Source organism: Lissotriton vulgaris, chromosome 8 (genome assembly GCF_964263255.1).
Source record: "Lissotriton vulgaris chromosome 8, aLisVul1.2, whole genome shotgun sequence".
Lineage (NCBI taxonomy): Eukaryota > Metazoa > Chordata > Amphibia > Caudata > Salamandridae > Lissotriton > Lissotriton vulgaris.
In genome coordinates, this window is record NC_141696.1 from 1,261,552,073 (window position 1) to 1,261,568,630 (window position 16,558).

At 42.4% G+C, this 16,558-nt stretch overlaps 1 protein-coding gene across 1 annotated transcript in view; it reads right to left on the reverse strand.

The window, feature by feature from the left end:
* WASF3 (WASP family member 3) overlaps nt 1-16,558 on the reverse strand; it is a 204,377-nt gene that overhangs the window by 43,077 nt on the left and 144,742 nt on the right. The window contains exon 8 of the mRNA XM_086935176.1: nt 13,045-13,308. Coding sequence (XP_086791302.1) covers nt 13,045-13,308 — 264 coding nt within the window. The remainder of the gene's footprint in view (nt 1-13,044; nt 13,309-16,558) is intronic.

Consider the following 16,558-nt stretch of genomic DNA (forward strand, 5'->3'; position numbering starts at 1 on the left):
GTAAATTGGAGATGTAGGTGGGACTCTTCTGAGTCCCACAGATCTTACCGAATCAGTATTTTACCACCCAATTCAATTGGGTGGTAAAATACCGAATCCAGGTGTGCATGCACACCTGTGCCATGTGACAGACAGACATGCCCTTAGGGCATATCTGTGTGCCACATGGCACACATGCCTGAATTCGGGGTGCTAGAGGGTGTCAAAGTGACACCCCCTGCACCCTTGCAAAAATCGGTATTTACCGAATCGGTAAATACTGATTCGGTAATGACCATTGATTCCTATGGGCTTCAATGCCCATAGGAATCAATGGGCATTACCGATTCGGTATTTACAGAATCTTAAATTACTGAATCTTAACGATTCGGTATTTACGGATTATGAATTACCTACATTTCCCCCCCTCTAATTTACCACTTCTTAAATACCGATTCGGTATGAATCAGTATTTTAGAAGTGGTAAATTAGAATTACCTACATCTGGCCCTATATCTTTTAAAAAACATACTTCTCAATGCACTGATATAATGCAATGTGTTTACAGTGAAACGGTTCTGCATGTTATGGAAATACACTTTTTGAAATTTGAAGACAACTTGTCATATTTTTTATACTTTTGCTTCAAAGTGTCTTTAAAAGTAAAGGTGTTTCTAAAGTTAAGCAGCGCGGGATAACTTAGTTACTTCCTTTCTTTAACTTCGATTAACCTTTAAATAAAGACTTGCCCGATTATTTTGCTTCTTTCTCAATGTTAGTGCCGCATTGAGAAAACAGGAGCCCAGTGCAGATAATGACCAAGGGGCTACATGTAAAGGTCAGGAGGGCTGCATGTAAAGGTCAGGAGGGCTGCATGTAAAGGTCAGGAGGGCTGCATGTAAAGGTCAGGAGGGCTGCATGTAAAGGTCAGGACGGTCGCCTGGGGCCCCCGGGCGTACTCTGAGTATCACTGGGCTCTAGACGATGCTTAAGGAAAACTATGAGAAGCTATATAAAATAACGTTGGGATGCTCTACCCTTACCAATAATTGGAAACCATAATATTGTAAAATCTATTACTTTGCCAGGTTTTAATATTATATTTGATAGAATTTCAAGGTGTATCTCTCCGGAGTTTCAACAGACTACAAGAGCAGATATCTTTTATTAGAGTATTCAAGCTGCAATGTCCTAGTTTTTTAACATAGAGGTTGTCTGCCAACAACCCATTCCCCCTCCTCTTTTATGGTCAGTGAGGTGTTGTAGTATTCTTGAAAAGCATGGGTAGCAGTCAGGAATAGGTTGTCTTCTTTTTTTTCTGTCTTTCTCCTCTTTGGCAATCACTTTTATTGGTGAACACTTTTTATGACATCTTGCCATGACAATAAAATTGGTAGGTAATATATGAAGCAGATCTTGAATCAGCAACTCTTGAAGCCTTAAGACTTTTTATGGCAATGACTAAGGTGAAAAGTGGTAATTTCAAATGTATTCAACTACACAGATCTTTGCAAGGAATTTATGAATGAAGAATTATGTTACTTACCCAGTAAGCATCTGTTCTTGCCGGATGTACCATGTTACAACGCATACCATTACAACTACCTACTATTACAACGCTACCATTACAACGCATACCATTACAACGCATAGCGCTTAGAGGTGCTGGATAGTGGTAAGTATAATTTACTATTCCAACTCCAGTCCCCGTGGACACTAGGGAAGGTGTTGGATAGTAAATTATACTTATTCCCTATCCTAGAGCGCCCCCCAGCGCAATGCGTTGTAATGGTATGCGTTGTAAAAGTTGCGTTGTAACAGTAGGTAGTTGTAAAAGTTGCGTTGTAACAGGTGTATACCGTTCTTGTCCTGTAGAGCTGTAGATTTACATGCTTTGCATACTCCTGCCATCTAGAGTTTGGTCCGGATGTTTGCAAGTTAGTTTTCTTCGAAGAAGTCTTTCCTAGTCAAGAGGTAAGGTGACTCCTTTCAGTGATAGAGACCATGGGCATCGACTCCATTGTTTTTCCGCATGAGGGTGAGAATGGAGTAAGTAAGTGTAGTATAGAGATGTCCATGCATATGAATATATAATCAAGAACTGCAACTATAGGTGCAGGGGCGGGGGGGCCGTGGGCAGGGGCGTATGTGAATCTACAGGTCTACATGCCACGAACAGATGCTTACAGGGTAACATAATCCGTTGGAGGCATGTGTGCTGTAGATTCACATGCTTTGCATAGACTACAAAGCAGTATACGCACAAAAAGGTGCCTAACCTGTAGGTGTTGCAGTTGTTTGAAACAGTGTTTTAAGTACTGCTTTTGTCTACATTAGCTTGTTGGCATGCTAACCCATCTACATAATAGTGCTTGGTAAATGTGTGTGGTGTAGACCATGTAGCTGCCTTACGTATGTCCGCAAGAGTAATGTTACCTAAAAAGGCCATAGTAACCCCTATTTTGCGAGTGGAATACACTCTAGGGGGTATGGATAAAGTCCTTTTAGCTTTTGCATAGCATGTTTGAATGCATTTAACAATCCATCTTGAAATGCCGGATTTAGAGAGAAGATTGCCTTTGTGAGGTGGAGTAAATGCAACAAACAGTTGTTTTGTTTTGCGTACATTTTGGTTCTATCTATGTAGTACAATAAAGCTCTTTTGACATCAAGCGTGTGAAAAGCTTGTTCTGCTACAGACTCAGGTTGAGGAAAAAACACAGGTAACTCAACTGATTGGTTGATATGAAAAGCAGAAACCACTTTGGGAAGGAATTTAGGGTTGGAGCGAAGAACTACCCTGTCTTTGTGGAGCTGAAAGAAGGGTTCTTCCAAGGTTAATGCCTGTAGCTCACCAACTCTCCTTAATGAAGTGATTGCAATGAGGAAAGCAACTTTCCATGAAAGAAACGGATCCCTGACAAAATATAGAATACAAAAATATAGAATACCCAAAATATCGATGACAAAATATAGAATGACAAAATATCGAATTCCTATCTATAAACAGGTAAGTACAAAAATATTGAATCAAAAATATCGTTAAAAAAAATAGTCAGTCAAAATATCGAATTTTTTTAAATGTCTTGAAAAGAATGTATAATTAATGAAATATTAAAAATATTTAACTAAAATATACTTAAAAATACTTAAACTTAAAATTATTAAATAATTAATTTCAGTTATAAAAAACATACAATTTTTTATATATATATATATATATATATATATATATATATATATATATATATATATATATATATATATATATATATATATATATATATATATATATATATAACATAATATTAATAAAAAAATGGAAAATATTTTTACCGTAGGATAGTGGGAGGGTAAAATTTACTATTACCCCTCCAGTGAGTGCAACAGTAGGGAAAGCGTTTATGGATCCTAATGTCTCAAACAGAAAATCCTCTTATAAGAATTCTTTGCATAGTACCACCCAATGGTATTGTGCAGCCCTGGCAAGGAGTTCCTGATAAGATACATTATCAACAGGTGGAGATGGCTTGGCAGGGTAAAAGTCTGGATCATTGTCTAATGGAGTGTCAATTGTATAATCCCTCCATGGATCTACTGGTGAACGTGTGTCCCCCGCAACAATACCGTTCCTGTCATGGTGTGATTGCGAAGAATCCGGAGGTGTGATTTGAAAAGGATTTAAAGTCAGAGAAGAGGCTGGTGGAGGGGATGATGGTGGTGGATGAAAACGGCTGGTATCAACAGAATTCTTTTTTTAAAGGGATCTTGTAATGAATGTCCTCATCAGGAAGCTTGTGTTTACGAGGTAGCTTAGTATGAATATGACCCGATTCCGGGTGAATATAAAGCCTCTTCTGTTTGGGATCCATTTTCAGTTAAACAATGTCTAAATTTGAATCCAAAGTGACATCTGTCGGTTCAGGTGCTGGCGTTTTCGGTGCCGATATGGACTGGTCTTAGGGTGCAGAAGATTTCAGCTCCAAAGACGGTTTCTTTTTCATCATGCAGGATTTCAGCTTCGAGCCGGATTTCAACTTGGAACCGGAAGGCTTAGGTCATGAAGAGGGTTTGTGTCGACCTGGACCGAAGCCGGAAGGCTTGGCTAGGTGTTTCGGAGCTGAGCCGGGAGGCAGGGCATCAGAAATGTTGTCTCAGTCCAACCTTGGCCAGAAGGCAGAGGTGGTGCCAAAGCATTACGTTTTCTGATAGTGGACTGATGGGACAAGTGGTCTTCTGAACACACATCACCCTGTCCCTGTGGAAGTTCTTCGGCATCGAGGTCTATCTCGAGCTACGAATCCAACACGGAGAAGGCCTCCTCCTCCTCCTCCTCCTCCGCCGCTGATACACCAATATCTTCTTGACCGGACTCTTCACCGAAGATATCCAGTGTGTCTTTAATGCTTTGATGCTGCATCTCTCGAAGTCAAGCCCGGCAATCGCAAAGAGTTTTTTTCAACCAAAATTATCTGCAAGTGTTGCCGTCTTCTTCTTTGTGCTCCGGAGGCAAGGACAAATTACACACGTGGTGCGAGTCAGTGCACTGATGCTTTGTGTGGCACAGTGGGCAGAATTTGAACGCTGCTCGTTCCATTGACGGAGAGCTAAACTGATGCGGTTAGGCCAGAAGGCTGTCCACAAAGCTTTCTGATCGAAAAGTAGATTTCGTTAACCGAAACGATATGCGGAGAGGTGAGAAACGTGCATGAAACAATACAGTCAACGGTAGAGAGTTCTGTGCACCGAGGGGAATGCCGAATAACTGTTTCGAACCTGAGCACAGCAATATACGTCCAAATCAGATGGTGGAAAAAAACACATCTAACAATGGAGTCTATGCCCATGCGCACTATCAACGAAAGGAGGAGTCACCTTACCTTGTGACTAGGAAAGATTTCTTTGAAGAAAAACAACTTGCAAACATCCAGACCCAACACTAGATGGCAGGAGTATGCAAAGCATGTGCATCTACAGCACACATGCCTCGAACATAAATTGTTTTGAGGTGAGCCTATGCCAGTTATCACCAAGAATTCTAAATATAGCCTTAATGATAAAATAAGGGGAAAAAAGCCATTAAAGTCTAAACCAGCAACTGGAGGATACAGGAGACTCACTAAAAATACATTGGTACCTTTCCACCTTTATATAAAACATGACAAAAATAAACAGGTTTGCTTCAACCAATTGTAGATTTCTAGATACAAAACATTAACTGCACATTTACCCATTTCATATGTGGGTTTGACTAGCTCTACTGTGATACCCTAACATGACTCCAGCAGCTGCCCTAGCACTGCTTCCCTGCTTGTGCATTTACTGGAGCAGAGATACTATGGTGTGTGGAAGTCACTTTGTAAACTTAGCCTACGCAAGCTACTCCCATTGCTGTTTTCCCCACTCATGTGTTTTCCATTATCCAAGTAAAGATACAACCGGATATTAGATTTACATTCTGAATCTTCATCCAAAATTCAGAGAGGGTTTGAGGAGTTTTTGATTTTTAACAGGCAGGAAAGCTAAATAACAATAAAAACAATAAAGTAAATAGATGGCCTCACGTTTAGCAGAATATATTTGTTTTACTGTGCATGAACAACACTTTTATGCAGATCCAGAGATTTACATCTCACAAGTGTTAAAAATAAAATGTGTTTCTTAAGACAAGCACTATTTAAACTGGTTATGATTCCTAGTTATTTCGGTTTGTTCCTGCATTTACCATGGAGGGTGGTAAGTGGGTTAATTAGCATTATGTTCCTGTGGACCCTGTCACTCCAGAGGGGGAAGAGGTGGTCTCTCTATCTCCCTCAGAGTTTCAATAAATGAATTGAGAGTTAGTAGCAGCTTCCTCAGCTACTTCTGATGACCCTCCTCCAAAGAGAACAGTTCTTGATCCAGATCACAACACTGTTCATAATGACCAAGAGGGGAGATCTGTACAAAGGGCTCATGTAACAGAATTCCAGGGGTTTTAGCAACCTGATGATGACTTTCCACAAACAGAAAGTCAACTCTAGTTTAATAAGCATGGCCTCTTCCTCACTTCTGGCATCTGGAGACAACTTCCAGACAATGGATAAAATGTTGAAGGTGCTTCAAATGCCTCGGTCCTGATAAATCCCAGTCCCAACCTGAACACTCTCCAAAAGGCATTACAATGTGTCAATTCCCACGTTGGGGACTTGGTGATCACCTTCTTCTATTTTCCAAGAATTAGCAGTGAGTGGTTCATGGTGAGTGGTTTCATGTCATCATAACTCATGGCTATTCTGTCAAGTTGCCTCATCCCGCAATTCAGAGCCACTCTACCTACTTACTGCCTGTACATCACCAAGCATTTTTACAAGGCATGTCATCTATCCTGGCTAAGAAAGCAGTGATTCAAGTTCCTCTGAAGTAGAGGGAACTAGGTTTCTAATGCATTCTTTTTTGGGTTACAAAGAAAAGCGAAGTCTCTGACTCATCCTGGATTTAAAAATGATCAACCATTACATTCCACAGATCTACTTCAAAATGTTTTCCCTACAGACTGGGATTCCTTTGGTGGATCCAAGATCTTTCCAGAGATCCCTGGATTTGAAAGATGCATGCTTTCATAAAAACTGTCATCGCTTACTATGATTTGTTGTGAGGACCCATAATAACCAGTTTCAGGATCTTCCCTTAACTCTGCCATCTGCTCCTCAAGTGTTCATGAGGCATTACTACTTGGTGAATGCTACGGGTAGGGATGTGGACGTGATTCCGTCCCCTTCCCCCCCCCTCTATACTCATTCAGGTACACATGTGGTTCCATACCCCAACTCACCAATGACTGAAACGAAGCACGAGTTGGACAGACTTGATCAAACATCTTTTTTATAGCTAGCAGTTTAGTTGTTGTATATTGTAATCAAAAATGTTAATTTCTTTGCATTTTCCTGCGAAACTAAAGGTGTATAATCATGTCACCACTGCATTAAGTTAATTGTATATGGCATACGCTGACACCCTGCCTATGCTGCTCAAGCAATTGTTACTGTGACACTACGCAAACGATTATTGCCACTAGAAAATCACTTGTACATTTTGTTGAAAACCACTGAAGATTTTTTTTTTTTTTTAGATGAAGGCATTACTACTTATATTGGCATCTTCACAACTTAAAGGTGTTCAATGCTTTCCTCATATAGATGCTTGCTTAATATCGGTCTTCTCCTTTTTGGTGGCAGAATCAGACACTTAGAAAGTAAGCTCCAGCCTGCAGGAGCTGGGTTTTCTCCTGAACTTGGAGAAGTCTCATCTAGTGCCAGATATCACCATCAGTTCACCAGAGCCATATTCATCACCAAATTGTGTGCTATCTTCCTGCCAGAGGACAGAGTTTGCAGGCTATACTGATTGTTGATCCTATCATCAGCCTCGTTACGGACAGATTATAGATCCAGGCTCTTATGCCAGCAACCACTGCAGTATTTCCGTGGGCTTGTTGCACCCAAAGCCCTTGGTAGTTCACCTTCTTTCTCAATGGAGACCAGACTCACTAGACTACAAGACCTGCATTCCTGTGACTTTTGCAATTTGTCAGGCCCTGGCACAGAGGTTGATCCCAAATCATTTACAGGTGTACTTCCTTGGCCTCTCGGACACTGGTAGTCCTCACCATGATGCCAGCCACTGGGGTTGTGGAGCCGCTTTGGATAATCAAGTGTTGCAGCGCTGTTGGTTCCAAAAGGAAAAATTCCCACTCCTTCAATTGGAGATAGCTCTCTGCCACTCAACTGGCTCTTTTTATATTTGCTCCTCTCCTTCACAGTCAAACAGTCTTAGTCTAGACTGAACCTCAGATGGCAAAAAACAATCTCAACAATCAGGGTGCCAGTTGGGATCTGATCCATGCTAGGGTGGCTAAGACCATTTGTTTTTAGGCAAAAACACATAGTACCACAGCTTGAAGCCTCTTCTCTCCCAGGGGTCGAGAACTAGCAGCAGTATTTGCTTTCACTTGTTGATCAAAGTGTTTCAGAAGCCAACAGCCCAATTAGGTCAGCCCGAGCTGGACCTTCTTGCCTCAGAAGACACCAATCCTCTTCCCCAATTCTTTTAGGAGGTTTGGCATCACAAAGTCTGGCAGAGGATGCACTATCTCTAGTTTGGCCTCTGCTCTTAGCTCCTCCTTACCAGAGTGCTGAGGAAGATTTGGAGGGAGAGGGCATCCTCCCCACAGTGATGAGGAAGATTTGGAGAGAGAAATCATCTATAACCTTGATAACACCGTTTTTGGCCTCATCGCCCCTGGCTCCTGAGCCTGGTAACAACTCTTTCCCTTCAGTATCCCATTTTGTTCCCTCAGGTACTATGCTGCCTACACCTCAAAGCCTTGAGTTTGAGCATCTAAGTTTGCAGTCTCAAGCTTGTTCTAGATCAAGGGCATTGGACATTCAGAAGTCCAGGAAGGCATGTACCATTCCAGTTTTGTGAAACATTGAGTTAGTTTTGAATCCTGGTGCCATATGAAAGGTATCTTGAGCCCAAGATCTTGTAAACCCTTTCTCATTCTAGATTTACTACCAGGAACGGCTGGTGTCAGGGAAAAGTGTCAGGCAGCGCGGGTGAGATCTGGTTGCATCGCCGTTCTTCTGCTCCTCTGCAGCACAGGTTGACACTCCTGAGAGGTGCGCCGGCATTGGCCTGACCACTCTGGATTTGCGCTCCTATGGGGACTGTGTGCCGGTGTCTGCTATCCCCAACCCGGCAATGCAACTCAGGTTGGAGACATCTTAGTACGTATGCCGGTTTGGCCATCGTAGGAAGGCCAGCTAAATCTACATGCGCACTGAGCAGCAGTGCCCACCACTCCTCCTATGCCCATTATCGCAATGGCCCCGCCCCCTAGACTCGGCTCAATGAAGTTAAATAAAATGATAATAAACCTGTGTTATTATCATTTTATTTTACAAGTTTTGCATCTGTGCTTGCTTGAGGGGGTGGTCCAGTCCTCTGCCATAACAGAGGGGTTGCCGCTATTTATTACAGAGTGTTTTTAAAGGGTAAGGCCCCCTCCACATTTGAGGCTCAATGGGCAGCAGTTAGTACCTTCAGAGTCACTGTACTTCCTTCAGCTGTGCAACTGCTTAGAAGTTTCTACAACAAACATCCTAGCCTTTACTCTCCTCTCACTACAAGGGAACTGAACACAATTTTACAATGTGCCTCATGTGAGCCTTTACAAACTGCTCCCTTTTCTTGACTTTATGTGAAAAGGTCTTTCTGGCTAGCTATTACTTCGGCCTGGAAAATAGAGGAGTTGGTGTTTTGGTAATTCCTCCTCCTTACTTAAGGGTTTTGTTTGATCAAGTTGTTTACTCCTAAGGCTCCTTTTCCATTTCATGTGTTTCTGAAAATTGTGCTCCTGGTATTTCATCCTGAATGGCTGAATGATTGCGACCACACTTCAGATGTGCACAGAGCCCTTCTAATTTAATTAGGCAGCACCAAAGGAATTTTGTGCTTCAGAATCCCTATTTGTTACATTTGGAACAGCTGGTAATTTTTAGAAACCCACTTCTATGCTGAGTGGTTAGGTTTGGATATCTATAATTCAGGGATATTCAGCCCTTGGGAAGCCTCTTCAGTGGGTGTTCAAAGTTGCCCTGTGAGCGATATAGCTGCCTCTTGGGTAGAAGCTATTGGGGTTCCTCCTCACAAACTTTTTAGGGCTCTTACTACTGCATATGATATTCTAAGGCTTTTGTTTCCTGCTGCTGCTTCTGTTTAAACATCCACATTATTTTCTTCAAACATTGTTGCATCACATCCCAGAGTACGATTTTTATTTGTGTCTATTTTATCAGCTTCGTATGTCCTTGCATATGATGAGGAGGTAATGTTCCAATTACTTACCAGTAATTCAGCACTCCAAGTCCTGGTCTTCCTTGTTCTAGTCCTGCTTACACTCCTCTTCCATTCTGGACAATATAACCGGATGCTGCTTATGACTGCCTTTGGTATTTGGCAAATCTAGAAGGATGGTGGCTAGCTTATTCAAGCGGAAGGTCTAGTAAAAGATTACTGGTAACAGTTAAAAGTCTTTCTTCCGAATTACAGTAACATAGTATAATAGTATATATGGAGCTCTGCCGCTTCATGTATGTAAGAACTGTGACAAGGAAACCCAGGACTAGGAGTAATGAAGATTACTGGTAAGTAACTGGAGCATTGGTAAGGAAGTTTCAGGTTGCATTTCTGAGGCAGGTTGAAGGCGACTGGATGCCAGCTATGATTCAAGGTAGGAATTGCTGGTCTTCTCTAACTGTAGTATTCTCCCTCTAGTTTAAGACAAACCCTTGGATGGACAAAGTGAGTCTGAGACCATCAATGGAAAGTGAGTGCCAACTACCCAGGTTCTTGCTGAAGATGTGAATGAGCTACTTCTAGTTATGGTGCGTAGGTAGATGCTATGGGTACAGAGTTGTTCCACAGTGAGAAATTCTTGTAATGGAAATGCTCCTACCACCCAACTGCCCTACTCAGCCTGAATGCCAAAAACTGTGAAAGGACTCAAAGCCCTATTTTCATATCCTGCTTACCCCGAACAGTCAAGGTATGTGCTAGGATAGTATAAAGTTGCTTAAATACCTGAAAACACGAGACCACAGCTTTTACCAATTGCTTCAGATGCAGAGAACTGTCTTTCTTAAAGAATGAGGATATTTTATTTGCTCATGTTCTGTAGTCACCTCTGGAAGAAGTTTGATTAATTTAAATGGTTATATACATTTAATTAAGGTAAGTTACATTTTTGGGATATTGTGTAGGATTTCAGGGCCCACAAGTAACAGGAAATATATAGTAATGATAGTGCGGTTGGTGATGTGCCAAGACCTCTGCATGAGGTAGACTTGTTTTGATGCTTGGGCTTAAAGATGATTTGCCCCTTCTTGGCTAATAATGGTGCGTAGGACTTAAAAACAAAGCAAAAAAAGACTGTGGTATATGCTTGTATCACAGGAAACTCGACCATGTCTAGTATTTGTACTGGTGGTAGGCAGTTCAATATGTATTGGTGTCAAGGATTAGAATTCTGACTTCATGGGAGGAAGACTACACTGGCTGTCTCTGTATCAGTATGGGTAGCTGGAAGGACTTTGTCCACTGTACAAGTGTTCCTCATCATATACCATGCACAAACCTTTGTGCCTGAATGGCCAATCTGAAGTTAGATCTCCAGTGCAACTCGTCACCCAAGGACTGTGCCATTAGCAAGCAAATGGAAATAAGTGTTGGACATATAAGCGGAAAATGTAATTAGAACCTCTAAAGCTAGCTCTCCTCCTTTCAGGGTTGGGGTAGCCTCCGCCTTTCTACATCTGCCAACAGAAAATCAAGGAACTGCATGAAGTTCTTCCATGATTAGTATTCACATCCAGAGACCAATATCTGAACACTGGTGGCTTATACAGTAGCTGCTGCAGTTGCATTAACCTTTTTTAATTCAAGTGTTTGACTGGAACTGTGCATGGGAATTTTTAGGGTATATGGATGCTGCAGTAAGTAGAATCAAATCTAGCTTTAGATGCAGTTTCTACCATTTGACATTTTTTTTAGTTCTACCGAAGACAGGAGCAGAATTTGGAGACTTCAAACAAGATTTGTTTGAAATGTATCATGTTTTTTCCCTGAGTTAAAGCTTTCGTACTTCAGTAAGGCTCTTAGAGAGCCGCCTTCTGCATGCAGAAGTTTGAAAGCCCATTTAATTAGATTTGCGATAGCGAATTCCAAACAAATGATATGTACTGGGACGGCTTGACTTAACATTAATATACGTGAAAATGTCCTTCGCTGATATTCAAAATGTTCCATCGGACTAAACAAATATACCCTGTGGCATAGGTTATTGTTGGTGCAATTTTGGCCCTATATATTTAAAAAAGTGCTTGAAAATGCTGCTTGCCAGAATAATTGTAGAATTTCCTTATGGCATAAGTTTGTGCTTCTGCTTTTTGGTTTATCTGGTGAAGATGAGAAGGAACTTCTAAGGTTTGAGAAAACCCACAAACTCGCTCCGCATGCCATGCACACTGGTCCTACCGAATGCAGGTGAACCCACTGCCCAAGGGCATGGTCAACAGAGCCCAGCGCTGTGCAAGAAGGAAATGGATGAGAGACTACTCCGATAAGGGAGCCAAGAAAAGTCTTTATGCTATGAGAGAGAAGGAGGGAGGGAGGGGTGGGGGAGAGCTGCACCTAATCTAGAGACTGTGCAACAAGCAACTCAAAGACCCTACGGACGGAGGAAGAGAGAGGAGAAGGTGGGTAGAATGCCTAGATTGGGAACCCACTTTCAAGCCCATGGAACCCGCTCGGCAAGTCAGGTATCGAGCATGGTTGTAGTTTGTAGTGTTGCACTTTTTGTTATAAATAAGTACTTATCTTTGTCCAAGAGAAGTACTGGGCTGGACAATTATCTTACTGGGTTGCTGTATGTAGTGTTGAGTGCTGAGCCAGAGTAACCCCAAAGTATCTATCCTTTAAGAAAAGTCTGTGACTGCTCGTCATTGCAACCACGAGCTTCAAGTGCTGAAAGGATTGTACTTGGCTAAGTTTGTACAGCCACAGTGGGACCAGCCCTAGGACAGCAGACAAAAAAACCCTCAGCAACAGCTGTGGCCCCGTGGCCCCTGTATGCCCCATGGCCCCCAAGCAGGGTCTGAAACAAAGTTTTCTATATAATCCAAGTGAAAGATGCGTATCAGAAAATATATCATATTTGCCAAGTGTTGTACGCCAACCAGTCGTTACAAACTTTTTTTTTTTTTTACTTTAGCACATACTGTCAAAGTTTTGGAATTTCACACTGCTATGAATACAAGTTGTTGTTTGTACTCAAAATAATATTGCTCTTTTAACAACTCCAAAAGGCTTTTGTGAGGCATATTGGATTTTAAACCTGACCAACAGGTCTCTAAAGAAAAAAAAAACAGAAATATAATCAAGCACTTAAAGGATTTATTCATCTTAAGTAATTTTAGCTCTGTTATCCATCTTAAATCAAAATGCATTGTGAGTTAAGAGTTTTACCCATATTCAGCTGCTGCTAAATGCACAGAGTTCTGTTGTCCTTCTGAAATTTGAGGAGGTGGAGGAGGTGGCTGCAGAGGTCTGTTTAGAGTTGCATGCCTCAAAGTGCCTGAAGATGGTCTGTAGTCGTGCTCTTGTGCAGGATTTGCTCCCATATACGATTGTCCATCCCCAGGTCCGTAGGCGGAAACTCCTTGCTGCTGATGAAGTGAGTGATTGGGAGTAGGAGGGTAGGAGTAATCGGTTGCATCTGATGCATGAGACCTAAAATCAGTAAAGGGACTGGATCAAGAGGACAATATAACAGAGTACTCCCATTTTTACATGATCTATAATACAACATCAAATAAAGCATTTGAGACATTATAAATTGCAAAATCAAGATGGAACGCATTATAGTTTACGGCACTGGTACTCCGATAACTTGCTCCACCAAGGGACCATGTATTTAAAGTTGTGACAAATGAGCAAAGTAAGAAAACCCAAGAAAGTGAGTACATGCTCCCAATGAGGAATTGGCAAGACAATAAATCGTTTTATTAATTTCCAATACATTCTTGAATGTACCGGGACTTGTCATTGGTAAGAAGAAGCTCCTGGGGAAGAGCGGGCCAAAGTCCAAAAATAGCATTAGAGATATACTGCAAAAAACTGGAAAAGATCCAATGTGGTCTTACACTCATGGCAAATACTACAGTACACATTACATGACAAATCTAATACGAAACATGGAAGCAATCTATGCCCAAACAGAAAAGGTGCGCATCAGTGTCATCAACGGTATCCCTGAAGGGAGACTTCTATTCACCATATCAACAGTGGTTTGAAATGCATGAAGCACACCGGCCAAACAAGGCAATAAATGACTATTCTGTGACTGTCTGCACAGTGAAATCTGATTAGGATTCACTGCTTACCGCCTGCATCACTGTTCCCAACAGGAATTCCCCGACAGCCACTTTCTAATTGCAAGGGCGGGATGACATAGTCGAATATCGCACCTTCTCTTTGATCATTAGAGAGACCCCAGCCCTCAAACCCATTATTGCCTGAGTACTTTTGTTATGTTATAGACAACACTGTACAAAATACTACATAGAGTGGGCTCTTGCTCCTTTTTGGATGGCTTTCTGGTCTACCTCAGTCCTCTGCTTTCTATCCCTTGCACCATTAATGGAATCCTCTATGCAACAGGATGGCCACTCATTGGGAGACCCATAAGAACCCTGCATGGTACACTCTTTCATAAAAGAAGATGCCCCGCAAGTGGCTTTACTCCCCATTACTGTATCTTTACCGACCCTGAAGAATTACCCTCACTTTTGATTTAATGTGCATCTTTCTACTGCTGGTGTCATGGAACTATTTGTATGTTTGATTTTTGATTTAGCCCCCCATGGGAGTGTATATCCGGACACTTCCTCTGCGTTGTGTGCAGTTAAAAACTATTTGTGCTCTTGCTTTCGCTCCCTGGACCTCCCCACTCAGTCTATCCATTACCACCCTCCCTCACAATACTGGCTACGGATGCCCAGGACTACTCCATGGTGCACCAAGTAGTAAACGGCAGGGTTGGTGATTTTCTGGATGCTGCCGGCAGCACCTTCTTTTGCCTCAAAGTGCATCCTTTCCTTAGTCTTCCTTCCCTCCTATGCATCACTCTCCCACTCCATGGTGGCTGCTGGAATTAACTGTGACAATGTCAGATGCTGTTAAAATAAGTTGCCACTAACAAAGCCAGTAGCAGCGATAGGAAGTCTAAAAAGTATAGAAAATAAAGTTTTCATTCTTTTAAGATGGCCACCAAGTCGTACGACACAATGTGACAGAAGGCAGCAGTCGCCTTTTTAGTAAGAAAATACTTCAAAAGAAAAACACAACCAATCTGACCCAGAAAACTACCAACCAATAACAAACATCCTATTACTAGGAAAACTATTTCATAGAAAAGTGTTTATTCAACTTCCAAAATGTATGGGAGAAAAAAATGACTTGATATCATACTAAGTATTCAGCTTCAGAACATGCAGAGGCACAGCGTCAGCCATCATATCCAGTAGGGATGACCTATGATATGATATGATATATGATAAATGGGACTCGTAAAGCGCACGTACACCTACCGTTTCTTGGCGCTGGGGTGGGAGGGCTGTACAGTACGGATCAGGTGAACTAGTTGTGAGCCAACGAGAAGAGCCAAGTTTTCAGAGATTTTCTAAAGTGGGCGTAGGAAGGGAGGAGGCGGAGTGCGGGGGGAAGGGAGTTCCAAAAGAGAGGGGCCTGGGTGGAGAATCGCAGGCCTCCATGTTTTTTACGCCTGAAGGAGCAGGGGGTGAGAAGATTGTGGTTGGAGGAGCGGAGAGCACGCTGGGGAGCATATCGATGCAAGAGGGAAGAAATGAAAGAAGGTCCCTGGGAGGAAAGAGCTTTGTGAATCAGGCAGCCAAGTTTGAAGAGGCTGCGCTGGGCAACTGGGAGCCAATGAAGGTTCTTTAAAAGAGGCTTGCTGTGGGTGGATCTTGGCAGACCATAGACCAACCTGGCTGCCTGATTCTGGATAAGTTGGAGACGTTGTGATTGATATGCTGGTATGCCCACATATAGGGAATTCGCATAGTCAATGTGGGAAATAATGAGCCCCAGGGTGACCTGTAGAAGAGCTTCGTGATGGAGAAGTCTACTAATTTTGCGGATACAGCGCAGGTGGTAGAAACAGGTTGATACAACTGAGTTAATTTGCGCTCTCATAGAGAGGTCCTTGCAAATGGTGATGCCAAGGCTCCTAACAGTGTCAACAGGGGAAGGGGAGGGGCCAAATGAGAGTGGCCAGAAAGAAGAATTCCAAGGGTTGCCATGGGGACCGGTGTGAACTAGCTCAGTTTTATCGGGATTGAGTTTGAGCTGATTTGAGGTTCATCCAGGAGCTAATGAGGTTCATGACAGAGTGGACGTTTTGTATGGAGGAGGGGGTTGATGCTAAAGATGAGCTGAAGGTCGTCAGCGTAATTGAAGATGGTGACAGATTTTTGTTGAAGCTCCGAGATGAGGGAACAAATATAGAGATTAAAGAGAAGTGGTGAGAGCGAGGAGCCCTGCGGGACTCCACAGGCGAGATGCTTTCCCACTGAGGAGAAAGGTGGGAGGGAAACTGCCTGAGCACGATCCTGAAGAAAGGAGGTAATCCACTTCAGTGGTAGCCCCCAGGTGCCGGCATGCTCGACACGTTCGAGTAGGATGGTGTGGTCTACAGTGTCGAACGCCGCCGACAGATCCAGACCTAGTACTGAAGGGATCAAGTGGCTTCCCTATTGCATCTGGACCAAACATTTAGCACTGCCCACCACCACATGCTACTACAAAGATTCCATCACTCAGAATGTGTGAAAATGATCTAAAATGGAGTGCTTCTTACCTTGGAGGAAAACAAAGCACAACATTTCTACCACTTTTCACATAAGCTCCTCACACTTGGCATCCCTCATATTTCCTCTATTATTCAGCATCCACCTAACCC